The sequence below is a fragment of the Rhinopithecus roxellana genome, chromosome 7 (genome assembly GCF_007565055.1).
Source record: "Rhinopithecus roxellana isolate Shanxi Qingling chromosome 7, ASM756505v1, whole genome shotgun sequence".
Taxonomy (NCBI): Eukaryota; Metazoa; Chordata; class Mammalia; order Primates; family Cercopithecidae; genus Rhinopithecus; species Rhinopithecus roxellana.
In genome coordinates this window covers 112887911-112915600 of record NC_044555.1, presented here as the reverse complement: position 1 = coordinate 112915600, position 27690 = coordinate 112887911, and the positions used below count along the sequence as shown (strand labels likewise).

General features: G+C 37.6%; 1 protein-coding gene across 3 annotated transcripts in view; it reads left to right on the top strand.

Moving 5' to 3' along the window:
* The window catches only part of ATP11C (ATPase phospholipid transporting 11C), a 208000-nt gene that overhangs the window by 117425 nt on the left and 62885 nt on the right, over window positions 1-27690 (top strand). For all 3 annotated transcript variants that reach the window (XM_010388750.2, XM_010388751.2, XM_010388752.2), the window contains exons 5-13: window positions 712-819; window positions 11476-11604; window positions 13728-13831; window positions 15957-16007; window positions 17338-17402; window positions 17727-17808; window positions 18772-18922; window positions 19542-19739; window positions 26594-26755. In XM_010388750.2, coding sequence (XP_010387052.2) covers window positions 712-819; window positions 11476-11604; window positions 13728-13831; window positions 15957-16007; window positions 17338-17402; window positions 17727-17808; window positions 18772-18922; window positions 19542-19739; window positions 26594-26755 — 1050 coding nt within the window. The remainder of the gene's footprint in view (window positions 1-711; window positions 820-11475; window positions 11605-13727; window positions 13832-15956; window positions 16008-17337; window positions 17403-17726; window positions 17809-18771; window positions 18923-19541; window positions 19740-26593; window positions 26756-27690) is intronic.

Below are 27690 nucleotides of genomic sequence, written 5' to 3'. Positions count from 1 at the left end.
CAAACATTCGTGAGCATCCTCCTTCTTTCATCTTTTGGCTTAAATCTACTTTAGGTGAAAAGTCCAAAGTAAAATGAGCCATTAGATCTTTCTCTGATTACCTTTAACTGTAAAAGATGAATACCAATTTATATTTTCTTTTATTACCAAGTCAGTTGAAAAGTTTAGCTGTTGATCTCTAAAACTTATGATAGCTTCTCTGCTGAAGCAATCCTAGCTTGCCTTTTCTATTCTCTGTGGGTGAGAAATAATTAAAATATTCCCTTGGAGATGATTATTCGAACAGTTTACTATAGCATATACAAAAGATTATATGTAAGTGATTATGGCTATAAGAAAATACAAACTCAGGACAATCTTTTTTTCAAATTAAAAAGTAGGGAGAATTAACATTAACTCAAATAAGAGTACAATTAAAATAAATCATAGCCTTTCACAGATGAAAAACATTAAGTCTCCAGTGCTTGTGTTTTCATTAATGTTTAAAGAATGGAGAATACTTTTAACACAATAAAGCTTTTTATCTAAGGCGTACTTTGAAAGTGTATCTCACATTTGCTATTAAAATGTGTAGCATTGTCTCTAGCATTCTGAGTTTAAATTAATGCTATAATTATAAAATATTTGGTGTTGACTCATGGGAGGATATATAAATTTATTAACAGCGTTATTTCATCTGAACTCGATTATATAGTTATTTTTATGTTTCAGGGATATGAAGATTGGCTGAGACACAGAGCTGACAATGAAGTCAACAAAAGCACTGTTTACATTATTGAAAATGCAAAGCGAGTGAGAAAAGAAAGTGAAAAAATCAAGGTAATTTTTCTTATTCCACTCCTTTTTTAATGGTAAAAATACACCATTTTAAAGTGTATAATTTAGTGTCATTTAGTACTTCATAATGTTGTGCAACCGTTAACTCTATCTAGTTCCAGAACATTTTCATCCCCTAAAAAGGAAACCCTATACCCATAAGCGGACACTCCACATTTCTCCCTCCTCCCAGGCCCTGGCAATATTAACCTTCTTTCTGTCCCTATGGATGTATGTATTTTGAATGTTTCATATAAATGCAATTATATACTATGTGTCCTTTCTGTCTAGCTTCTTTCACTCAGAAAGTTTTTGGGGTTCATCTGCATTATAGTATATAGCAGCATTTCATTCCTTTTGATGACTGAATAACATTTCATTTTGTTGATTCATCAGCTGATGGACATTTGGGTTGTTTCTACCTTTTGGGTATTATGAATTGCTGTGAACATTGAATTGCAGTTTTTGTTTGAACACCTGTTTTTAATTCTTTGAGGTATATACCTAGGAGGAAAATTGCTGGGTCATATTGTAATTACATGTTTAACTTTTTAATGAACCACTAAACTATTTTCCACAGTGCCTGTAACATTTTGTATTCCCATCAGCAACATATGAGACTTCCAAGGTAGTAGTATTTTTTTTTGACAGTCTCAGGCAATTATTTATTCTAGTTAATCATTATTTATTATTTACCCAGTAAGACCCCTGTCAAATAACATTTTTGACTTGTCCATGTCAAACACTAATTTTTTGGTTCTCATTAGATTTTTTAAATGAAAAAATTACATTTTTAGAGCAGTTTTAGGTTCACAGGAAAATTGAGTAGAAAATACAGAGAGTACCCATAAACCCACTGTCCCCAAACACATTTTCTCTGGCTGTCAACATCCCACACCAGAATTGTTACAATCAGTTGAACCTATTTTAGCACACTATCACCCAGAGTCCATAGATTATATTAGGAGTCACTCTTGGTGGTGTACATTCTGTGGGTTTTGTCAGATATAGGCTACATATCCACATATCCTACATTTGTATATATGTACATGTGTATCCATAGTAGTATCATACTAGGATAGTTTCACTGCCCTAAAAATCCTCTGTTCTCTTCCTGTTCATTCGTTATTCCCCCCAACCCATGGTAACCAGTAATCTTTTTGCTGTCTCTATAGTTTTGCCTTTCCTAGGATGTGACGTGTTTAGAATCATACAGCCTTTTCAGATTGGCTTCTTTCACTTCGTAATACGCTTTCAAGTTTCTTCCATGTCTTTCCATGGCTTGATAGCTCATTTGTTTCTAGTGATGAATAATATTTCATTTTCTGGATATACCATAGTTTATCCATTCACCTACTGAAGGGCATTTTAGTTGCCTCTGAGTTTTGGCAATTATGAGTAAAGCTGCTATAAACGTTTGTGTGCAGGTTTTTATATGGACATACATTTTCAATTCATTTGAATAAATACAAAGAAGTGCTGAATTGTATGGTAAGAGTATGTTTCATTTTGTAAGAAACTGCCAGACTATCATCCAAAGTAGCTGTATCATTTTGCATTCCCATCAACAATGAATGGGAGTTCTTGTTCCACATCCTGACTGGGTTTTGATGTTGTCAGTGCTTTGTATGTTGGCCATTTTAACAGGCGTGTAGTACTATCTCACTTTTGCCTTAATTAGCATTTCACTGATAACATGTGATATGGACTTTCTTTTCATATGGTTCTTTGCAATCTGTATATCTTCGTTGGTGAGATGCTGCTTAGTTTTTGCCCATTTTTTAAGCAGGTTGTTTCCTTATTGAATTTTAAGAGTTCTCCATATGCCCAACAATAGTTCAGTTTCCTCGCATCTTCTTACAGTAATGATGGGAGGAATACTACAGAGTGGGAGGGTCACCAGTGTTTGACATAGAATGTCTTCCTTTTTCTACTTTTTCTTTTCTCTATTCTCTACATCCTGGTCAAGGGGGAATTTGTGCTGAACTAGGTTAGGTTAAGATCTGAAGTTTTCGAAACAGTTGTAGAAACTCAGCATTATTGATCAGCATAAGAACCAAAGGCAGACTGAGTACAGTGGCTCATGCCTGTAATCCCAGCACTTTGGGAGGCCAAGTTGGGTGGATCGCTTGAGTCCAGGAGTTGGAATCCATCCTGGGCAACCTGGCGAAACCCTGTCTCTCCAAAAAAAATTAGCCAACCAGTCCCAGCCACTTGGGAGGCTGAGGTGGGAGGATCACCTGAGCCCAAAAAGTTGAGGCTGCTGTGAGCCAAGATCGAGCCACTGCACTCCAGCCTGGGTGACAGAGTGAGACCCTGTCTCAAAAAAACAAAAACAAAAACAAAAACAAAAAAAAAGGCTGCCTAAATGATTCATAGCATCCAGTCTGTTGTTCCCAGTACACTACATAAAATTGCAAAGCAGGCAAAGTCCTCCTACATCTCTCCCTTTCTCTCATTTCCTCTTTCTGATTTTGTTGACACTCCACCCCACTCCCCTTTACAAAGGCCCCCATTTTTCACTTTCCCTCCACCAAGCTTCTTTGCCTTGAGGCTGAACTCAACCAGGTATAATCTTGATTAAATAAATGTGAAACTATTGTGATTAAATTATTGTGTGAGATACTATTTGATGTAGCTGTTTCTGGAGTGTAAGTGTGTGGGAAGAGATGCTTATTAGCCGGCAGTCTCTAAATAGCAGATTGCTTGGCTGGGGAGTAGGGGGAAAGAGTTTGTTGAGACTCCTTTTGAGCAAGAGAGAGATTGGGTCTGCATCCTCAGTATGGTGGGGAGTCTTTGAAGTGTTAAAGCCGGAGAGTGATTTGATGATTTTTTAAAATAAAACTGGAGAGAGGCAAAATGAAAGCATGAGCAAATGTGCAATCAGAGAGATATAGCTTAGGCAAAAAATGATAAGGGCTTATATTAGGATGATAGTAATATTGATAACAATAATAAAAATAGTAGTCACCATTTATATAGTATGTAGTATATACCAGGCAATCTTTTTTACATTCTATTACCTCATTTAACCCTCAACAACAGCCATATGAAGTAGGTATTTTTATTATCCTCTCTTTACAAATGATGAAACCGAGGCATAAGGAGGTTAAGGAACTTGCCCACTCCCAGTAAGTTGGAAAGCTGGGATTTGAATTAAAGCAGCCTAGGTGTAGAGTCCATACTCTGAACCATAACTCTCTACTACCTGTTTAGATTTTAAGGGAAATGGATATATTCAGGATATTTTTTGGAGGTAGAATCATCAGAATTTAGTGATTTATTGGATGTAGTGGGTGAGAGAAACAGAAAAAAAAAAAAAAGAATAATTAAGATAGCCTTCCTGGTTTTGGCCTGAGTGACTGAGTGAATTAGATAGTGCTATTAAAGAAAATGCTGGTGCTTTTAAATAAGATGGGAAAGCCTAGGAGAAAAACAGATTTGGGACAGAGGTGGGAGTGAAGAGAAATCAGGAATTCACTTTTGGCTATGTTAAGTTTGAGAAACCTGTTAGACATACAGTTGGAGTTGTCAATCCTGGAGCTCAGAGGAGATGCTTTAAATAGAAGTAGAAATTTGGGTGTCATCAGTCTGTACATACCATATGATGCCATGAGACTGGATGGAATTTCATGCGGCATAGAGAATGAGACTTAGTAACAGGACTTGAGGAATTCCAGTGTAAAGACGCTATTATTTTTAATGGAAGGAGTATTTTTTGGCAAATACCGGAAACTAGACGTAGTAAGACACCTCTCAATCATATGTTATGCTTTAGTGCCAAACAGAAATGAAAGTTATACTCTAGTACTTCAACCAGTGAATCAACCAAAATGTATTGAAATATTGTGCTGAGTTCTAGAAGGGTTACAAACAATGAAAAGAGATGGTTCATGCTCTCAAGAAGTTTTATAGTTTAACTTAGTAGTCATGCCACATAATGCTAAAAGAATAAAAATACAAGGCGATAACTGGTCAGAACCCAGGGAGTGCTTCTGAAAAAAAATACTCTGAATTTAGAAAACGGGAATGAAAACAGTTTTCTCACATGAGATGGGCATGAAATAGATTGTAAAATTTAGAGAGGCAGAGTGTGAAAACGTACAGCTTGGGGCAGAGAGTGAGGAACAATGCTAAGAGGTAAAGAAGAAGCTCCTTGGGTAAAAATGAGGTGTTAGGTTAGATTTAGTTAAAGGAGTTTATTTGAACATCTTTTCTAATATAAATGTTTAATGCTGTAAATTTTCCTCCAAGTGTTGCTTTAGCAACAGCCTACAAATTTGGATATATTATGTTTACATTTTCATTTAATATTTTGTAATTTCTCTCTACTTCCTCAGTTCATGGGTTATTTAGAAATTTGTTATGTAATTTCTAAATATTTGGGAATTTTCTAGTTATTATTTTTTTTTTAGATGGAGTTTCACTCTTGTCACCCAGGCTGGAGTGCAGTGCCACAATCTTGGCTCACTGCAATCTCCGCCTCCCGGGTTCAAGGGATTCTCCTGTCTCAGCCTCCCAAATAGCTGGGATTACAGGCATGCGCCCCCATGCCTGACTAATTTTGTATTTTTGTTAGAGATGAGGTTTTACCATGTTGGTCAGGCTGGTGTCGATGGAGGTGGGAGGACTCCCCAGGTGTCGAACTCCCCAGGTGATCCACCCACCCCGGCCTCCCAAAGTGCCGGGATTACAGGCGTGAGCCACTGTGCCTGGCCTAGATACCTTTTTGTTATGCTTTCTAATTTAATTCCATTGTGTTCAGAGAGCATATTTTCATTTCCTCATTTATACCCTTTGTGTTATTGTTGTCATACGTTTTACTTTTACATATTATAAAGCCCACAGTATGTTGCTATTTTTGCGTGTGAGTTGTCTTTTTTGGTAATAAAATATATAAAATAAATTTTACCATTTAACTTTTTTTTTTTTTTGAGACGGAGTTTTGCTCTTGTTGCCCAGGCTGGAGTACAATGGCGCGATCTTGGCTCACCGCAGCCTTCGCCTACTGGGTTCAAGTGATTCTCCTGCCTCAGCCTCCCAAGTAGCTGGGATTACAGGCATGTGCCACCATGCCCGGCTGATTTTTCTGTATTTTTAGTAGAGACGGGGGTTTCTCCATGTTGGTCAGGCTGGTCTCGAACTCCTGACTTCAGGTGATCCGCCTGCCTCAGCCTCCCAAAGTGCTGGGCTCACGCCAGACCCCATTTAACCATTTTTAAGTGTATAATTTTTTGTATAGTAAGTACATTCACAATGTTGTACAACCATCACCACTATCCATTTCCAGAACTTTTCCATTATCCCAAACAAAGCTCTATTAATTAAACAGTAACTTCCCATTTCCCCCTTCCTCAGCCCCTTGTGGCCTCTATTCTATTAATACATTTTGTTTCTATGAATTTGCCTATCCTCAATACTTTATGTAAGTGGAGTTATACAATACTTGTCCATTTATGTCTGGCTTCTTTCACTTAGCGTAATGTTTTCAAGGTTGATCCATGTTTTAGCATGTATCAGAAATTTCTTCCCTTTTAAAGGTGAATAATATTCCATTATATGTATATAACAGTTTGTTGATCCATTTATATGTTGATGGACATTTGAGTTATTTCTAACTTTTGACTATTTTGATTAGTGCTGCTGTGAACATTGGTATATAAGTTTCTGTTTGAGTTTTTGCCTTTGATTCTTTTGAGTATATAACTTAGAGCAGAATTACTAGGTTGTAATTATCTTTTTAAAACCTGTTTTTTTGTTTTTTGTTTTTTTTTAAGACAGAGTCTCACTCTGTCACCCAGGCTGGAGTACAGTGGCACGATCTCGGCTCACTGCAACCTCTGCCTCCTGAGTTCAAGTGATTCTCCTGCCTCAGCCTCCTGAGTAGCTGGGATTACAGGCATGCGGCACCACGTGTGACTAATTTTTGTAGTTTTAGTAGAGACGGGGTTTTGCCATGTTGGCCAGGCTGGTCTCGAACCCCTGACCTCAGGTGATCCGCCTACCTCAGCCTCCCAAAGTGCTAGGATTATGAGTGGGAGCCACCGTGCCCGGCCTAAAACTGTTTTTAAAAGATTAACAATAAGAACTATATTTCATATTTACCCACATTTTTATCATTTCCCTATGTAGATTTAAATTTTCATATAGTGTCTTATTTTTTATCCATGAAGAACTTTCCTGTAGTATTTTATAGTGTAAATCTGCTGGAAGTGAATGTTCCTATGGAAAAGTTTTTTATCTTACCTTCAATTACAAAAATTATTTTTCCGGCTATATAGAATTATGGATTGGAGGGTTTTTTTTTTCTTTTAGTACTTTAAATATATTATTCCATTGTCTTCTGGTATGCATAGTTTCTAATGAGTCTGTTTCATTTCTGTTCTTGTTCTTGTGTATATAATATTTCATTGATGCCTTCACATTTTTCTTTCTGTTTTCAGTTTTCAGCAGTTTGACTATGATATGCCTACATTTTTTTCATCGTAGTTATCCTTCTCGAAGTTCTCTTGGATCTATTGTTTGTTGACTTTGATTAACTTTGGGTAATTCTTGGTCATTATCTTTTTGAAATGTTTTTTCAGCCTCATTCTCTCTATTCTTTTGGTACTCCAATTACATGACTGTTATGCTGTTTGATATTTTCTCTCTTGAGTAATTTGTTGTTTTTTTTAAATACACTCCTTTTTCTCCTGTTTATATATTAACTTTGGATAATTTTAGTTTGCTCTGTCTTCAGAAATAGTGATTATTTCCTTTGTTGTACCCAGTCCACTAGTTGAAGGAAATCTTCATCTCTGATAACAATGTTTTTCATTTCTAACTTTACATTTTCATTTTTTTATAGTATCCATCTCTCTGCCAGCATTCTTCATCCACTGTTATATGTTGTCTACCTTTTCCACTAAATACCATACCATTTAATATCTTATTTTTTTTATTTTTATTTTTTTAAGAGACAGGGTCTTACTCTGTTGCCCAGGCTGGAGTATAGTGGCGCAGTCATCGCTTACTGCAGCCTTGAACTCCTGGGCTTAGGCAGTCCTCCCACCTCCGTCTCCAGAGTAGTTGGGTCTATAGGTGTGCAACTACACTTGGCTAATTATTATAATCATTTTTTGTAGAGATGGGGTTCTGTTAAGTTGCCAAGGCTGGTTTCAAACTCCTGGCCTTGAGCGATCCTCCCACCTTGGCCTCCTAGAGTGCTGGGAATATAGATGTGAGCCACCACACCCCACCCATTTAACATCTTAATCATAGCTATTTTTAAGTCCCTGTTTCAAAATCACAAAATCCGGACATTTTGGGTCTGGTTTCACAGACTACTTTATCTTTCAATGATGGCTTATTTTTTGCTTGTGTTTTTGTGCATTTCATTTTTTAATTGCATTTGGGGCATTGTATGTAAAAGAATGTTCTTCACTGAGGTCAGTGGTATATGTGTTCTGAAATGGGCCTGGCTTCTTCTGTCAGGCCACTATTGTTGGGGGTTGAGACAGTCTAGTCAAGAGTTGGGCTGGCTTTGGTTTTTGATGTTTTTAGTGTGCCCCTTCAAATTCCTTAAGTGGTAGAACGCCATTACCTTATTACCTTGAGCTTTGTGTGGGGCCTGGTGTCCCGGAGAGTTTTTGATGGTGTTCCTGTTCTACTGTCTGCTTTCAGCACATCCTGTACTCCCGAGTCACAGAGGGTGCCCCCTTCCGGCCCCCACCCCCACCCCACCCCCATTCCCTTGCTTTTTCTCCAGTGGTAGACTGCTATTTCTTGTTTGTTACTCAGTTACTCAATGTAAGGCTCTTGGCGGGAACAGAATGGTTTCTTGGTTTTCTCGTTCCAATCACAATATTAAGCAGGCCATATGCACCAAAGCCTCAGGGGAAGACTTTCTCAATATTCCTGCCCCCGTCCCCATAGTCACTGAACTTCTACCTTGTATCAGTGCCAGGTTCTTGGTATGAATAGGTTTCCTGTCCCATTCCCTGTAGCAGGTCCCATCCCCTGTAGCAGGTCACTTTTGTTTCTACCTCTCCTCTAACAGTAGTGATGTTTCCCTGAGACTATGCCAGGGAAGGTTTCCTGCCTTTCTCCTAGATGCAGATGGGGTTTGCTTAATATGAGAAAGGGGTCCGTGATTCTGGCATGTTATTTTTGTGCGTGTTTCTTCACAGCAGCCAGTCATCACCTGTACGCCTGTACCAGTGAGAAAGGTTCTTTTAGGTCTCCTGCCCGTATGCTTTCTCATGAACACTGAGTAGAAGCCTCTAGAGAAGAGCTGGTGAATGGTTGTGGTCTCTTCTTGTCTCCCAGGCTTGTGGAGATTCTGAACTGTCATACTAGCTCACACCCAGTCTTTAAGAATTGGTTAAAAATCTAGTTGTTTTCTTCTTACCCACTTTCGTGGTAGCCATCTCTTCCTTCTATGCTTGGTCAGTTATGAAACAGTTCATCTGTCCTGTCTCTCCTCAGAAACACTTGTTACCCTTTGAAATTCAGTTCACTTGGTTGCTTTGCAACCTCAGCTCTCTAATGGACTAAAAAATACATATTATTTTTTAGATTATCCATTTTTTTCCTAATGTTTGTAATGGGAGGTGGTGATGTTCTTTTGTGGCTTTTAAAATGGTAAATAGACCTCTAGAGTTCATTGTCTAACTAGATCATGTTATTCCTTGTCTTTAAAAGTCCTGTACCTATCCTTTTACCTTTAGGGTGAGGCCTAAATCCCTTAGGCTGGCCTGCCAAGCCCTTTGTGATCTGACTCCTACCCATCTCATCAGTCTGAGCTTGCACTGCAGATGTAGGGGCCTTTATATTTCATATCTGACTACATCGTAACCGTTGAAAAAAATGCTCTCTTTATGTGTTTTATTTATCAATGCCTGAGAGTCATCTTGCAACCTGTAATGGGTATTTCCTTCTTGTAAGATGTGTTAGGATTCTGTTTGTTATCTCCCTTCTGCATATGTAAGCATAAATTGTGGTTTTATGTAAGCAACATAAGTGTTTATGTGAGTGAGGAAGGAACAATCCAACAAAACAAAATATTGTTTACAAATTAGTTCAATTATTGATGCTGTTGATCTTGGCTAGTGATTAAGATTGGCAAAGAAAATAAAATTGTTCCTGAATAGGTCTTGAAATCCTCATCTTTATCTGCCAAACCATATTGCAAATAGGGTCAGGTGTTGCATGTATTACCTAGCATTTCAGTCAGTGTGTTTAGGTCACTGTGCCAAATATTGACTCCCTTCTAAAGTGGGTTATCTTCTGCAACCAGCAGCCTCTTCCCTTTACCTGAAGGTGCTGTACAAAAATATTATTTATAATTTTCAACATGTACCATGATGTGAAAATCTTGGGAAGCACCAGACTGGAGGATTTCTTACATCTTTCCAAAAAAATGTTATGACTATTCATAAGTTGGGAGTAAAGTAGTTGCAGGATGTTGGTAATAATTATAATTAACACCTTTGAAGTGGTTAATACGTGCCAGGCACTTTGCTCAGTACTTTTCTTGTATCATTCATGCTCACATTAATTTTCTGAGGTAGTTGCAATCATCTAAGACACTTATTTAAGGTCGTCATACGGTTAAGTGGCGGAGCTGGGACAAGAAGTCAGGTTAGAGTCCAAACTTTTAACAGTTATGATTTACTTAACCCTACATTATTAAATTATTCCTCATTTATTCTCTCAGGTTTTTCCTCTCCTTGAGCTTTGGGTACTTGCTGATAAGAAATTGTTTCTTATTGCTGTATTAAGTGATTCTCCTGACAGCAGGTGAATTCATAGAAAGTGACCTGTAGAAAAAAAAATTCAAATATTATGGGAAAAATCAATGCCTCTCTAATTAACTGGGATTTTCCGAGCACTGAAGAAGGACCTGGCACCCAGCAACACAGTTGTTATCACATGGCAGGCAAAGTATGTTGAAATATGTGTGGTACAGAGTGAGAGTGTGGCTGCTCAGTGTTCATGAAGTGCCCAATTTGTGACATGTAGATTTTCTTAATTCATTCATGAAGTGATAATGTCATTGTTTTATCAAACATTTGTGCAAGAAATATCAGAGAGCAAACGGTGTTAGAATCATTTATTAAAGGTAAAGGTCAGTGCTAAGGTAATCTGAAAGCATCCTAAGTCCTTCTGACTTTAAAGAGGATTCTGAATATTGAGTAATATTCTTTCTTTCTTTTTTTTTTTTTTTTTTTTTTGAGACGGAGTCTCGCTCAGTCACCCAGGCTGGAGTGCAGTGGCCGGATCTCAGCTCACTGCAAGCTCCGCCTCCCGGGTTTACGCCATTCTCCTGCCTCAGCCTCCCGAGTAGCTGGGACTACAGGCGCCCGCCAACTCACCCGGCTAGTTTTTTGTATTTTTTAGTAGAGACGGGGTTTCACCGTGTTAGCCAGGATGGTCTCGATCTCCTGACCTCGTGATCCACCTGTCTCGGCCTCCCAAAGTGCTGGGATTACAGGCTTGAGCCACCGCGCCCGGCCTGAGTAATATTCTTTCATCACCTTTCACATGCTGTAGGATGCTGAGATACTCTCAAGGCCCCAGAGCTAGAGATAATCTCTTGCTAATGTTTTGACTTTTGTATGAGTATAATGAATGCTTTGTTTGGAATTTAACATATTTATATTTATTTCTCAATTCTAGGTTGGTGATGTAGTAGAAGTACAGGCAGATGAAACCTTTCCCTGTGATCTTATTCTTCTATCATCTTGCACCACTGATGGAACCTGTTATGTCACTACAGCCAGTCTTGATGGGGAATCCAATTGCAAGGTAACAGACTAAACCTTACCTAAACATTTTGATCTCAGGATAGTTAGTCATACAATACTGCCTCCCACCACCCTCTAATCTTTTATTTTTTCTTATTTTTATTTTTTCTTAGGTTTTGTACTTGAAAACAGTTGTTATATAATTGTTTTTTAACTTCTAAGCAAACATTCATCTTTGGATAAAAGGGTGGTTGATAATTAGGTGTGGAGAAACTAAGCCCCAAGTAAAAGCTACCACAATTTTTATAGCACTGCTTGAATTTAATATTGACACAGCCTATTTAATATTTAGACTCTTTAAAATGGGAGTAATCATAGGCTTAAACTGTGTAACTATACAAATAGCTTCATGTATGCTAACCTTACAATTTGATCTATTTTTTTTTCTAAAATGTTGTATATTTTCATTAAAAATGTATGTTCTTGGGATATAAGAAACCCAACCTGGAGTAATTTGATTGCTATTTAAAAATAACTTAGGGCTGGGTGCGGTGGCTCACGCTTGTAATCCTAGCACTTTGGGAGGCTGAGGCAGTCGGATTATTTGAGTTCAGGCGTTCGAAACCAACCTGGCCAACATGGTGAAACCCCGTCTCTACTAAAAATACAAAAAAATTAGCCAGACGTGGTGGTGGGCGCCTGTAATCCCAGCTACTCAGGAGGCTGAGGCATGAGAATTGCTTGAGCCCGGGAGGCGGAGGTTGCAGTGAGCCAAGATCACGCCACTGCACTCCAGCCTAGGTGACAGAACGAGACTCCATCTCAAAAAAAAAAAAAAAATAAAAAATAAAAATCGGGTGTAGTTTGGAAAATGTTTGCTTTATAAGTAAGTTATAAAGCAACATTTTATGTACGTATAACAAATTATAACTCACTTATAATTATAAGTGACTTAAAGTAAATTTGGTCAAATGGGGGTAACTTATTTCCCTCATATACTTTCTGGCACAGTCGGTTTTCTTGGCCATGGTCCAGAGCTCCACAGGGCATGAAGATGTATCCTCTCTATGCTGCCTTTAAGGAGGGTTACTCTAGTGGTTCACCTCTGGGTATATCCTTGGAGGGCTCCTCTGTTTGTTTATTCCACCTGGAGTTGAAGACTAGGACTCAGTATGTAAAAAGGAACCTTTACCTATTGGATGACTAATTCTGTATTTCAAAAGCATGGTAATGACCTGCTTTTAACCTGTTCAAAAACAAAGTTACAATTTAGGGATATAAATCAAGAAATCTACGTAAAGATTTCCTGATAGTGAAAAAGTTGTTTGGAGTAAGAAAACTTTCAGGTAGTTTCTTTTTTCAGTTAAGTTGTTCTGATCAAATCAGCTAAAAAGTACAGAGGTTTTCAAAATCAGGAGTTAGGTTTAAATGTAGTTCAGACATTGCCGTAATATTCCCCCAAGACGATGACAACAACTTTCTCTTCTGCCTAAGTGGTGAGCTCTTTGCGTCTGCTTTAGCCCTTGTTTGATGATTTATAAATGGGTTTATTGGCACCTGCCTTGAGTTCTGGATGAATCAAGTGCATAATATATACTAGTAGAATATTCTAATTATCTGACTATTGCAAGACACATCATCTCCCTGCCCCTCATACAAAATGTATCCATATTGAACATTTTCAAGATCATTAATTAAGCTATTTGTGTAATGGAACTATTAATGATTTTTTTCTTGCTGTTGGCAAAATTTTAGCATTTTTGTGACCAAAAAGGTTATGTTCAATTCATATGTGTATATCTCCATTGCCCATACACTATAGTGAGCAAAATAATGTCTCAGTTCTGTAAATAGGAAAAAAAATGTATTAACTTTTTCACGTGGTTTCAGTTAATTATATGCATGTTGTGAATAGAATCCTCTCAGCTGTCGGTGTCAAGAAGAGCTTTTAGGTATTTAATTGTCTTTGAAACCCCCCTTGCAGCAGGTTATCTTTCTAATTATTTGTAATATATTTTCATAATAATACCATAAAACTTATTTAGTGGGAAATGTTAATATTTGTTTATTCTGCCAAAGCCTCTTACTAAAACGTACTAAATTTGTTCCTGAAGTCAGTTGGGTGTATGATTATGAAAAGAAACAGTTTTTTTGGTTTTCACTTTTTCTTCTGCTTTCAACTAGACACATTATGCAGTACGTGATACCATTGCACTGTGTACAGCAGAATCCATTGATACCCTCCGAGCAGCAATTGAATGTGAACAGCCTCAACCTGACCTCTACAAGTAAGAATCACCTGGTTTCATTTTACGTCTGTTTCTTGGCTCTGCTTCTCTTTGCTAATAGTATTGCAAAAGAAACACCCACCACTTAGCAGCCTACTCTCATTTGTGTTTTTATGGGATATTCCTTCCTTCTGACAGAAAAATGAATCAAATCAGCCTTGTTCACTATCAGCCCAGGATAAATCATTGTGGGCCCAGGTATCTTATGATTTTTCTTTTATTTTTATTACTGTAAACATGGCCATATGTCAAAATTTTAGATTATGTTACCCTGTGAAGCTGATCTATCAGACTGATGCAGTAACCAGAGTAATTAAATAAAAAACAAATGCTTTTACATGCCATCTAACATTAAAGAGAGGAGGAGGATATCCTCTTCATGCAATTAGTAGGCTCTATCCTTTCTTACAATGATCATGATGCACTAAGGATTGCAAATAGGCTATTTCTTGTCCACAGTAAACAGTTAAGGGATGAGTAAAATGATGTGATTTCCTCTATTTTACTATACTTAGGCTCTCTGGAGTAGATTTGCTGATTATTCGTCATTGTGAGTTGTCAAAAATTTGGTATTTGATTTCAAGACTGGTTAGTTTGGTTGATTAGAGCATAGTACTAATGAGGGTAGCGTAACAGGTTTTATCCCCATGTCAGCTAATTAATTTTATCCTATTCTACCGTTGCAGATGGCATCCATTACCCATCTTGTTCATGCACGCTGTTAGTCATAATGAGCGACCAAGTGGTTGGATGTAGTTTACACTAACACCTACTAGTGGAAAAAAAAGTATTCATTCTACTTCAAGAACAATGACCTCCCTCCTTCTCATCATTTTTTCTTTCCTTTTTCCCTTCCTCTTCTGTATCCACCTTGATGATAGGAACTAGGGCCAGAAAGTATAACAGCTATTCTCTGCCTTCAAGGGACTCACTGTGAGCAAAAGAGATAAAGTAATAAAGCTAAACTTATACAAGGTGATAATAGAGGTGAGTGTAAGGTCTATGGAATCACAGAACATGGAGTAACTTATTCTGCCTGAGCTAGAGAACAATATCTGTACCCTTGCATATTTATAGGGCAGCCCCCATATTTTTCAGTTGCTTTAAGTATGAAGGAGAATGATAGGACAGGGAAGGTTATTCCTAATTTCCTTAGACGACTGAATGCCTTGCTCTGTGCCTTCAGAATACCTTGTACTTCTGTCACTCTAGTGGTAAGCACTTGCATCGTAATTGCCTATTTACTTGTCTTTTATAGGGCAAGGAGCATTTCTTTTTTGATTATTAGTATATCTTCAGCACTTAGTATAGCACTGGCACAATTAATATATGATGAATGAATGAGCAAACCTTCATATTTTGTGTATATGAGTAATTTCTATTTTCTGGGGAAAATGCTGTTTACAATGCAGCTTATGAAACACTCATGTTAACAAGGCATTAGGTTATTTTTACCTTATTTTGCAAAAATACAGGTTACCATACACCTATTATATTAAGTGATTGGGTCAAGCTCAGTGTTGAGATCAACTACAAGTCACAGGCTGGACATTTCCAAGATGGCACTCAAGTGTTCACTGTCTAAGACTAGTACTATGGTTTAAAGAGTGGTTTCAGGACCAGCAGCAGCAGCATTACTGGAGAACCTGAATCAGAAGCTCAGGGATGGGACCTAGAAATCTGTGGTTTAATAACCGCTCCAGTGATTCTGATGCACACTCGAGTGGAAAAACTACTGAACTAGCGGTTTTGAAAATTGTATTTTAGGACCAGAAACCTTTCTTCACACGATCCAAGATGGAAGTTACGTTATTTATATACCTTATAAAAGAGAGAGGTGTTGTGTGCTTGCATGATGTTAAACAGAACTTGAAAATCAATTGACAATGTTTGTTTCTGCTCCTATAATCCCATCATGTTATTTAAAAATTATATGAAAATGTTATACACCTTATCAATTCAACATAACTTTTTTTCCCCCAGAAATATAATAGGCTTTTGTAGTTCATTCACAGTTTTATCTGTCTCTGTTTTATTATTTGTATTTTCATTCATTCTCATATTTCTGGTACATGGATTTCACCTGGATGTGGAAAATACATTTGCAATTTTGTTCTTTTTACAGATTTGTTGGGCGAATCAATATCTATAGTAATAGTCTTGAGGCTGTTGCCAGGTAAGTTTGTTGTTTCTTTAATTTGTCCTTTGGTTGCGTGGGGAAGGGGGGTCTAATTTTCTTTTAAATCAACTAAAATAGCCAAATACCTTTCTATTATAGAAAGGAATATAGGCCGGGTGCGATGGCTCACACCTGTAATCCCAGCACTTTGGGAGGTTGAGGTGGGTGGATCACCTGAGGTCAGGAGTTTGAGGCCAGCCTGGCCAATGTGGTGAAACAGTGTCTCTATTAAAACTACAAAATTTAGCTGAGTGTGGTGGCACACACCTGTAATCCCAGCTACTCAGGAGGCTGAGGCAGGAGAATCTCTTGAACCCGGGAGGTGGAGGTCACAGTGAGCCAAGATTGAGCCATTGTGCTCTACCCTGGGCAACAAGAGCAAGACTCCATCTCAAAAAAAAAAAAAAAAAAAAAAAAAAAAAGGGAATATAAAGGTGAATAAGCAACTAACCTTGTGATTGGTAAGGTTATGGTAATAGGGTCTCTGTGTTGTAGGGAGGGGGCTGTTAGAAGTAATGCTTACGGTTTCAAAAATAGCAGAGCTCCAGACACTTTGGATGATATTCCCAAACCTGTTCTAGCCATGGTATTTATTATCCTCGGTTGTGGCGTGGCTGACAACATTGAAATTACTCCTGGAGAACAGTGGGAGAGTAATTGAGAAAGTAAGCAGTGGGTAAAATGCTGGAAGAACTACCTGGACTTACGTAAAATGAAAGTCTTCATTAAAATGATAATTAAAACTTCAGTAAAATGATAAATTGTATCAGCCTTCATACAGTTTATCAAGCAGTTCATACAAAAAGGGATGCTTTCTTTTCTCTTCTATCATCGTATTAATTACCGCAACTTTTCCACTTGGCCTTTACAGCCACACTCAAAAAGAAGTTAAAGAAATACAGGGTCCCCAGTGATCCTCCAAAAGGAGGGTTTATTCTCTCCAAATATGTCAGTGTATTTTTCCCACCTTGACGTTTGCATTCCCAGTCTTTTATCCGTGACTCTCTGCTTTTGTGTCTTGCGATCTGCTGCTCTGTCCTGTTCTCGTCTTGCTATCTATGATTCATAATCCTTTTATCCCCCCATGTATTTTTTTGCCTCTTTGTGTTGCTGGCTACTCCCGTACTGTGCTTCCATCTGTGCTGTACCCTCAAGTAACTTCAGAATGAAGGACCTTTCAGCTTGTCCTGGGGAGTAAGCATATGGTATAAGTAGACAGATACATTCTGAACCCCTTGGAAATAGGTGTGCGTCAGGGCAAAATCTGTCCCCAGAGTTGTTGATGCTATTGGCTTGTTTGGATAAGCTGTGTTCATTTTTTATTTAGGTCTTTGGGACCTGAAAATCTCTTGCTGAAAGGAGCTACACTAAAAAATACCGAGAAGATATATGGTGAACAATTTTTAAGATATACTTATCAAAAAATATGCTTTGTAAAGGCTGTGAATAAATAGTGCATATTAAAAAGTAAACATGGCAGGTTTCCCATTTAATCTAAACCTATATTTAGATGTTGGGAATTTATAAGGTGGTAAACTAAGACCAAATATGACAAATACTATATATAATTAAAATTATACTATAAATGATATACAACTGGTGAGTGGAAGAGGGCCTAGATTTCCCACTTTTATAGACTTAAAAATTCATAGAGCCAGCTGGGTGAGGAGTTGGTTGACAAGTTCTTAGTTTTCATTATATTCTGTAATTTCTTAGGAGTTGCTGTTTACACTGGAATGGAAACCAAAATGGCTTTGAACTACCAAGGGAAATCTCAGAAACGTTCTGCTGTTGAAAAGTTAGTATGCACCACAATTTATTTAGTCATTATTGATTAAAATAGTTACTTTTCTCGGTAATTCCAAGTAACAAGCATAACAAAAAACAACACCAATTATAATAGCAGCTACTATTTTAAGCACTTGTTTATGTACCAGAAACTGTGCTCAATGATTTGTATGTCTGATTTGGTTTAGTCCTCTGAAGAACACTGTGAAATAATTCATGTTAACCTCTCCACTTTACAGATGAGGAAATGGTCTTGGAGATGGTATGTGACTTACCGAAGCTCACATAGCTATTAAAGGGCAGAATTTACCTGAACTATAAATTCATTCCTTTTTGCTAGTGGAGTTAATAGTTTGGAGTCCTTTAGTTGCTATATGCAAGTTGGTTCTATAATATAGATAATAGTCTCCTGGCACCTATTGAAGCATTACCTGGTAGATCCTCAAGCCAGGTGCCACAGCCATAGACTTCACCCTATATTTGGCATGGATAACCAGTATATCACTGGCACCCTTTCCGTAGCTCCACTTTCAAACTGAAAGAACCTACACCAAGCTTGAGGATTTCACATTGCTACCGTGCCCTCTACCCCAAACATTTAGGATTCAGGGAAATGGAGACAAGATACTCCTTCTATAAGGGTTCAGTAAGTAATGGTGTGTGTATGTGTGCATGTGTGTACGTCTCCTGTCACTTTACAGGAACCTTACTAAGGTGTGTTCAGCTAGTCAGCCATTGCACTTGGGAGAGCATTGGTGGTCAGTAAACAGTTCATGGCCAGCTTTTCATTTTGCCACTTGAAAGTAATGCTGCAGCTATGATAACTGAGGTTCATACACAAAGGCTTGTGCTGTAGTTATGCGTCGTACACAGAAAAAGCTTTAGATGACTCAGTAGTTTAATTCATATCTGGCTGATATCTTAAGTATTAATAATTAGGTGATTTTAAAATCCATGCTATCTTATTTTTCAGATCTATTAATGCTTTCCTGATTGTATATTTGTTTATCTTACTGACCAAAGCTGCAGTATGCACTACTCTAAAGTATGTTTGGCAGAGTACCCCATACAATGATGAACCTTGGTATAACCAAAAGACTCAGAAAGAGCGAGAGACTTTGAAGGTAATTTGTTTTCTCCTGAAAATTGAAACTCTAGAACTTTGTGACTGAGCCAACCTTCACTGAAATGCTGCTCAGGGAAATTGCACCTTTTGTAAGCTTCTGAATTTTCTCTTGATTACATGGTGGCTCTAAGCCAATAAATATTTAAGAAGATTTAGAGTTTTTTTTTCTTTTACTTTAGGCGTCTGTACTTGTTTTTAGCTCTTTATATAAGAATTTAAGATGAAACAATTTGGCAAGATGCTTTGGCATTTTAATATAATAGGAGTATGTGAGATGTCACGATAAAAGCATAATGAATGCTTACATACGAATTTTGATCTCACATTCAATATCTTAGGGTGGAGTGAGCAAAGAGAACTTAAAGAGGTGAAAAAGTACTGACTGAAGTCGTATGTACTGAAGAATAATGATAAAATTGAGGGTGTTCTTAAATATTATTCTCACATACTGTGATAATTTTGATTACAGTGATGTAGTGTTATTGGGAAGTTCCATCTTGATAGCAAGAGCAGTGGTTTCGGCATTGAAATAAATATGAAGTTAATTCTTCCTTTATATTATATTGGTCTGATGGAATTGTATGTCTAATTAGCATGAACTATCTCTTTTATTTTAGGTTTTAAAAATGTTCACCGACTTCCTATCATTTATGGTTCTATTCAACTTTATCATTCCTGTCTCCATGTACGTCACAGTAGAAATGCAGAAATTCTTAGGCTCCTTCTTCATCTCATGGGATAAGGACTTTTATGATGAAGAAATTAATGAAGGAGCCCTGGTTAACACATCAGACCTTAATGAAGAACTTGGTCAGGTTAGAGCTTTTTTTTTTTTTTTTTTTTTTTTTTTTTTTTTTTTTTTTTTTTTTTTTTTTTTTTTTTTTTTTTACTTAAAATAATTTGTCAACATACTGAAAATATCTTTTTATGTATTCTGGATTACCAATATATGTGATCATGTCACATTTGGAAAAATGATTCGGAGAAAATTCTTTAATGCAGGCATGTAATGAAGGTAAGCAGTGTTTTCATAGTTACAGCATCAGTTCTTTTGCTGGCATTTTTGAGAAGGATGCAATTTATGTATTAAATTTGAATGTTACTGAAATTCTCCTTGGAACTGGGTGATGTTACCTTATTAGCTATTGCTTTGGAACAGGAAACAAACAGTCCTCATCACCATCTATAACCATTTGTGGATAGAATATGGGGTAGCAAATATGGCTCTTTTATAAATGTATTTTGTTCCATAAGCAAAATTGACCAGAGTTGTCCTATTGACATTTTCTTGGTACATTTCTGATCGGGTAGAAGATAGACCTAACAAGCAGAGTTATTTATTCCAGTACAAGAATTTCAATGAAGGGAAAATGTGAGGGCATGCACTCCTCAAAATGCGTTCTTCTTTATATACCAGTGTAACCCAGACTGTGACCCCATTCTAACACGGGCATTTATTTTCCAGTGCAACACAGTCTGGCTGTAATTCTTCACGTGATGATTTCTCAGATACTTTTCTTATTAGTATTGAGGAAGTTTTCCCTTTTTTTGATTTTACTCTGTCATGTAATGATCTTTACGAGCCAAAGGAATTTTTTGGCTTGCATTTTATTCTCATGACATTTAGAATGTCAAGACTGTGGAAATGTCATTTTTGTGACTGGGAGTTCCAAATTGAGTTAATGAAACTGTGTGGCTGGAACAGAGCCTCAACAGTTGTTTAAATGGGGCTGATTTGCATTCTCACCTCAAAACTCTTACTTCCTGACTTTAACCCTCTCCACAGTCCCTGCTTTGTGTTTCTGCTCTTGAGACAGCCTTTGCCTAAATCAAAGTACCCACATGACAACTGCAGTTGAAAGGTAGAAAGGACTCTCCAGATACTATTTTGTTTACACTTGACTTCAGGACACCAGTATCTGAAACCATGGAGTCCTACATCCCATGTAGATATGAAGGCACTAAGAATAGGACAAAAATTGAATGGACAAATGGCTTTTCCTTTGGATATTGTTTCCACAAGATTATTTTGTTGGTGATATGGGCTGCCATACCTGACCATTGTCTTTTAAGCCAGAAGTTTTCATCCAGGGTTAGAGCTATCTGAGTAGAACTGCTCTAATGTCAATAAAAGGCATCAAATTGCAGAATGCATGAGAAAAAATTTTGAGTATACAAGCCACCTTCAGTGAACCCTTCCCTGACAGTTAATTTAGTGGTTCATTCTGGATGCTGAGCAAATCTACCTGTTCTGGATTTAGTGCCTGGCTGTATGTGTTAATCTACCCAAGGTTAAGCGTGACTAGCTTGGGGCTAGCCTCAACTACTATTACAAATAGAATAGCCATCATTCCAAATATGGCACTTAATGTTCACTAAAAACAGATAAGATGCCTGGGTCAGGTTCCATTTGATGAGACTCTTACCTCTTTCAGATCTTCATTTCAGCAGATTCCATATTACCTATGGGAATGCAGTCTTCTTTATCATCTAGACTATGTTAATACTGCAGAAAGTAAAGTAGATCTTTGGGTAATGATCTAGTAAATTTGATGAGTGAAAAGAAGTTACAGTCTTCCTTTTAGTCACCACTCCTTTCTCCCATGAAACCTTGCATTTCTAGCTGTGGTTGTCATTTAGTCAAATCACTAAGTTAATACAGAGTATAAGGAACTTGCCATTGTTATCAGTTTGCATGTATAGAAATGACCTAAATGAAAGTGCAAAGAAGTCTTGAAATAGTTTCTTAGGCCATTTAGTATTCAATAAACCAGTACACACAAAATTAAGTGTAACCTGTTTTCTCTTTGTTGAGTCAAATTTAAGATCTATGTAACTTTTTATGTTGTTAAAGGCAATGCCATTTAATTCCTGTTCATACCATTGCAAGCATTTGCTTAACCTCGTTTAGTGTGACCCACACTGGGATTAAAAATAGAAAGATATGTTTAGAACAGTGCTTGACATGAGAAACAAAAGGAAGTGGACTGCTCAGCTCAGTTGGAAAATAATGCAGTCTTTGATGATTAGACATCAATCTTTTAGACAACCAAATGATTGTAATCCATATTGAAAAACCTGTGGGGCTACTCTTTATGTCGCCTTCCCATCTTGCAGCTCTGCCTAATGGTGGCACTTCATAGTATAAGTATATATTCTGATTCCAATAATTCAAGCCAGTAGCTGTTATTCACCTTTTACTGTCTGGGATGTGTGTGTGTGTGCTAGCTAGTGTTATGAAGTTAAAAAGAAATCCTCAAATTTTTAAAAATATAACTGGGGAGACACACACATCAGACCTGACTATAGCAATGTGATCATAATCAATCAGAAAAAATGTGGGGCAGTGCAGAGTCTGGTGCTCTTTGATTTTGGTCAAGTGAACAACAGTGACAGTCACCACATATATAGCACCTTTTAGGTTATAGATCATTATTATTGAGCTTTATTTTTTAATCTTTTCATTCTTGTGCAGCAGGTATCGTTAAGGTTAATATTTGAAGTTCATAGAGATAAAGAGATTTTCCTAAGGTCACAGAGTTAGTAGGTGGTGGAGCCAAGATGGAGTCCAAGTATTCCATTAAGTTGAACCGTGTGGTAATTTTTGATCTACAAAATAGATGATTTCACATGTTCAACATATACTTCAGAGCCTTTTCTACCTACAGCAGTTGTCTCACTAAGAGATAGGGAAAAAAAAGTCTTTTTTCTTTTTTTAGAAATTATAGTTTATTCAATGAAATACTAATTAATCCATAAAGGTTATTCTGTAAATATATATTCTTGACATGGAGATACATATATATGTATATGTATGTGAGAAAAATAGATTACATAGCAAACATAATGAGATTACATTTTTGTTCAAGTGGTAAATACACATTTACCACTCAAAATATTAACATGATTGTTTCTGTATGATGGGATTAATACGTGTTTCAGGGAAAACTCCCAAAATGTGTTTTTACTGTGCTCTCACACCAAGCAACACAGAGACTTCTGTGTCCAAATATGGGAGGGAGCAGTTTTTCTCACCAACAAACAGTGGACGCCAACTGGGTGTCCTCTAGTTCAATTCTGTCTACCTGGAGATAACATCAGATCCCACAGGGTGAGAGCCCAGTCCCCAAGACTGCCCCATGCCTCCTAGACACCAGTCACAAGTCTGGGCCTCCAGAACTTTTGATCGACCAGCTTCAAGTTGGGCTACCCACAACCCCCTCTTTGGGTTTGATTAACTTGCTAGAGCAGCAGACAGAAGTCAGGAAAACACTTAACTTATGTTCACCAGTTTCATATAAAGGATATTGTAAAGGACACAGATGAAGAGACATGTGGGATGAGATATAAGGGAAGGGGTGTTGAGCTTCCATACCTTTCCTGGGCGCACCACCCTCCAGGAACCCCCACATGTTAGTTATCCGTAAGACCCTGTTTTTCTTTCGTTATTCTCACATAGCCACTCAACACTTTTGATACAAGATATGTGAAGTTTTTTCCCTGATACACCAAGCAAGCAGTTCTCCAGCAAACACCAGCTGGGTATCTTCCAATTCACTTTTGATACTGCCTACCTAGAGATAGTATATTGTGTCAGACCTCACAGGTTGAGGGCTCAGTCCCATAAGACTGCCCCCCACTTCAGATGCCAGTTGCTAGTTCAGGTTGTAACTTATGCTTCTGATTGACCAGCTATAAAATGGGGTCCAGTAGTTTACTAGACCCCCTCCTTGGATTTGATTAGTTTACTAAAGCAGGTCATAAAACTCAGGGAAACAGTTATGTTTACTGGTTCATTATAAAAGGATATGACAAAGGATACGGATGAAGAGATGGGTGAAGTATGGGGGAAGGGGCGTGGAGCTTCCATGACCTTTCCAGGCATCCTTCAAGAAATTTCATGTGTTCAGCTATCTTGAAGCTCTTTGAACCCAGTTTTTTGGGGAGTTTATGGAAGCTTCATTGTGTGGGGATGATTGATTAAATCATTGGCCATTAGTGTTAAGCTTAACCTTCAGCTCCTCTTTCCTCCTTACCCAGGTCAGATGTGAGGCCGAAAATCCCAACCCTGTAATCATGCCTTGGTCTTTCCAGTGACCTGCTCTCATCCTGAAGCTATCTAGGGGCCCCGAACCATTTGTCATCTCATTAGCATACAAAACCACTCATCACTCTGGAGATACTAAGGCTTTAGGAGCTTTATGTCAGGGAACAGGAAGGAAGATCAAATATATATTTATCAAATATATTTTACAATATCACGCAAATGATGGCTTTGAGCTTACTGATATAGAGGAGTCTTTTTGGCAAGCTTGAAGAAGAGAGGCTGCTTGAGAGTCAGAGGAAAGTAGCAGCCTCCCCCTTCATTCCTTTCTCTCCGTAAAATATGAGAAGAGTTAAATTAATTACAGTCGATCTGCTCCTCTTCTTTTTCTGAGTATAGATCATATATTAGGGTGGTGGTTCTGTAAATATGATCCTGGGACCAGCAGCATCAACACTACCTGAGAACTTAGAAGTGTAAATTATCTGGTCCCACCTCTGACCGACTGATTCGGAAACTCTGGTGATAGAGCAGTGATCTGAGTTTTAACAAGACTTCCAAGTACATGTGATGCATTCTACAGTTTGATAATTACTGCATTTGGGTATAATTTGTAGGCATATATCTGAGATTCAATGTATCCAGATTCATACTGCCCAAACTGTTTCATATAGGTGAATAAATTGTACTTTATATTTTAAAGCTACCATCTTCGACACTAACAAAAGAGATCCTAATGCTCATCCAAGTGCAGGAGGTAAAATAACCCAGGACACCCTTCAGGAGAAAATGAAGGTTAATAATTTTGATCAGAAGAAAGCCCCAAAGAATTTCATTTAAACTGGAAGAATCTAAATGATACACAAGTAATACCACTTGGATTAATTTAAAGAGAGAGTTCAAACTTGGCTGGCTTAACAGAAAAAAAAAAGATTGGAATGCTCTATTTGTGCCAGTGCTGCTACTGTGAAAAGCTTTGAAAAATAATTAGAAAGCAACTACTGCTGTAGTTCATCTCTTTCTCCCTTACATAATAAAAACCTTAATCTTGTGCTTATGCTTGTTCCTGTCAGCCCATAATTTTAACTATTTAAGCATAAATTGCCAAAACGAGGATAAAATTGTGGGTTTCTAAAAACCAGATGTTAAAAATAGAGAAAAAACTGAGATAAAATAGAAATGCTCTAAATGATTTATCTTAGCAACAAATTTATTTCTTGGCTTATGTTTTTCCATTATTTATGAAAATATACTTGTGTTATACTTCAACCTGTCTGCTTTCTTTCTAAATTTGGAAACTTGAGTATTTTCAAAATATGTGTAGTATAAAGAAAGAAATTTCAGTTATGGTTTTGATCACTATTGACGTATACTGTATCTTCTAATTAGGTAACTATTAATGTTATTATTAATTCTTGTGTATATTATATAATGTGGTGCATTTTATTTTAATTCAGTATTTTTCTAGAAAATTTTACTTGTAAAGGGGGAAAAAACCTTCATCAGTTTCCATTTTATTTTGTTACATCCCATTTAATTTATTAGTAAATATTTTTAATGGGTAATGTACATACTATCCCACAAAGTATAAGAGTGTGAGTGTGTGTGTGTGTGTGTGTGTGTGTATGTGTGTGTGTGTGAGAGAGAAAGAGAGAGAAATAAGTGGTTATTATAGTCTTACTTCCCACTTGAAAAACTGACTTATGTAACTTCTTTACATCAAACAGGTTAACTGGCTAGGCATGGTGGCTCATGCCTATAATCCCAACACTTTGGGAGGCCAAGGCTTGATCCCAGGAGTACGAGACCAGCCTGGGCAACATAGTGAGATGCTGTCTCTACAAAAATTACAACATAATTAGCCTGGTGTAGTGGTGAGTGCCTGTGGTCCCAGCTACTTGGGAGGCTGGGGTGGGAGGATTGCTTGAGCCCAGAAGTTTGAGGTTACAGTGAGCTATAATGGCTACTGCATTCTGGCTTGGGTGACAGAGTGAGACCCTGTCTTTAAAAAAAAAAAAAAAAAAAAAAAAGGTTAACTTATATTAGAAGGGTTCTTAGTTTGATAAAATAGTCACTTTTTTTTTTCCCCTGAGACAGAGTCTCACTCTTATCACCCAGGTTGGAGTGCAGTGGTGTGATCTCAGCTCACTGCAACCTTTGTCTCTTGGATTCAAGCCTCCTCAGCCTCCCAAGTAGCTGGGATTACAGGTGTGTGCCACCACACCCAGCTAATTTTTGTAGTTTTAGTAGAGATGGAGTTTCACCATGTTGGCCAGGTTGGTCTTGAACTCCTGAGCTCGAGCAATCCTCCTGCCTCAGCCTCCCAAAGTGCTGGGATTACAGCCGTGAGCCACCGTGCCTGGCCAATAGTCACATTTTTTTCTATTCATCTTTTACATTTGAGTAGATCTACCTTAGACATGTGATACCATTTTAGTGTCTTTAAAAATACTAATTTATTCCTCATTTGTTTGGTAATATTATCTCTGTAATTCCCTGACATTTGACATAAGTCTTAGAAGAGGTGATTTCCTATGGATGTGAAAATAGCTTTGCGTTACAGCAGGCTAAAAATTAGTCACACTGAAGAAACTAACAGTGTGTATGTTTGTGTCCTTGTTTTAGGTGGATTATGTATTTACAGATAAGACTGGAACACTCACTGAAAACAGCATGGAATTCATTGAATGCTGCATAGATGGGCATAAATATAAAGGTGTAACTCAAGAGGTTGATGGATTATCTCAAACTGATGGACCTTTAACATGTTTTGACAAAGCAGATAAGGTGTATTTGCATTATTGTTTTATATAAGAAATCAATCTGTGAATGCATGTTAACGTTCCATAGTAGAAAATAATTTTTAGGTGGACACATGACATAGACTTTTGTTTGTTTGTTTGTTTGTTTTTTGAGATGGAGTCTCACTCTGTTGTGCAGGCTGGAGTGCAGTGGCGTGATCTCAGCTCACTGCAACCTCCACTTCCCAGATTCAAGCGATTCTCCTGCCTCAGCCTCCCGAGTAGCTGGGATTACATGCGTCCGCCACCATATCTGGCTAATTTTTTTGTATTTTTAGTAGAGACGGAGGTTCACCATGTTGGTCAGGCTGGTCTCAAACTCCTGACCTCAGGTAATCACCCCCCGTCCCTGAAAGTGCTGGGATTACAGGCATGAGCCACTGTGCCCAGTGACTTTGGAATAACTATTGTTGACTTCACCTTTCTTGTTTTACTGATACTTCTGAAATTTGTAAATGAGTAGAATTTACAAGTAAAGAGAATTGTGGGAAATGACATTTGGGTAAAAGCTTGCTTGTCTGAATGATCATAATTTTTTGTGCTTTGTCTTTTAAAGTGTAAGCTCCCCCAAGAATGATGTCTGTTCAAATGATTAAAGTCTCAGGAGTGTCTAGGCATTAAATTAACCAGAGTCTCCCTACACTTGAGCTATTGCTAGATTGTGAGTTAGATACTGAATGAAGTCTTTTAGGCCATGAAGAAGTCACTGTTTTGGCTTAGGGGGCGCTACAATAACCTCAGTGAGTTAACACAGCCTATAGGGTATGCTAGCTGAGAACCAGGAACTCTAATTAAGTACTAGGAGAATATAAAGCTGATTTGAATGTTAGGAATTTATACATATCTGCTACTAAGTTTGCTAGAAGTTATAACATTCTCTCACATTAATATATTTCCTCCGTTCACTGCCTAGTTACTGAG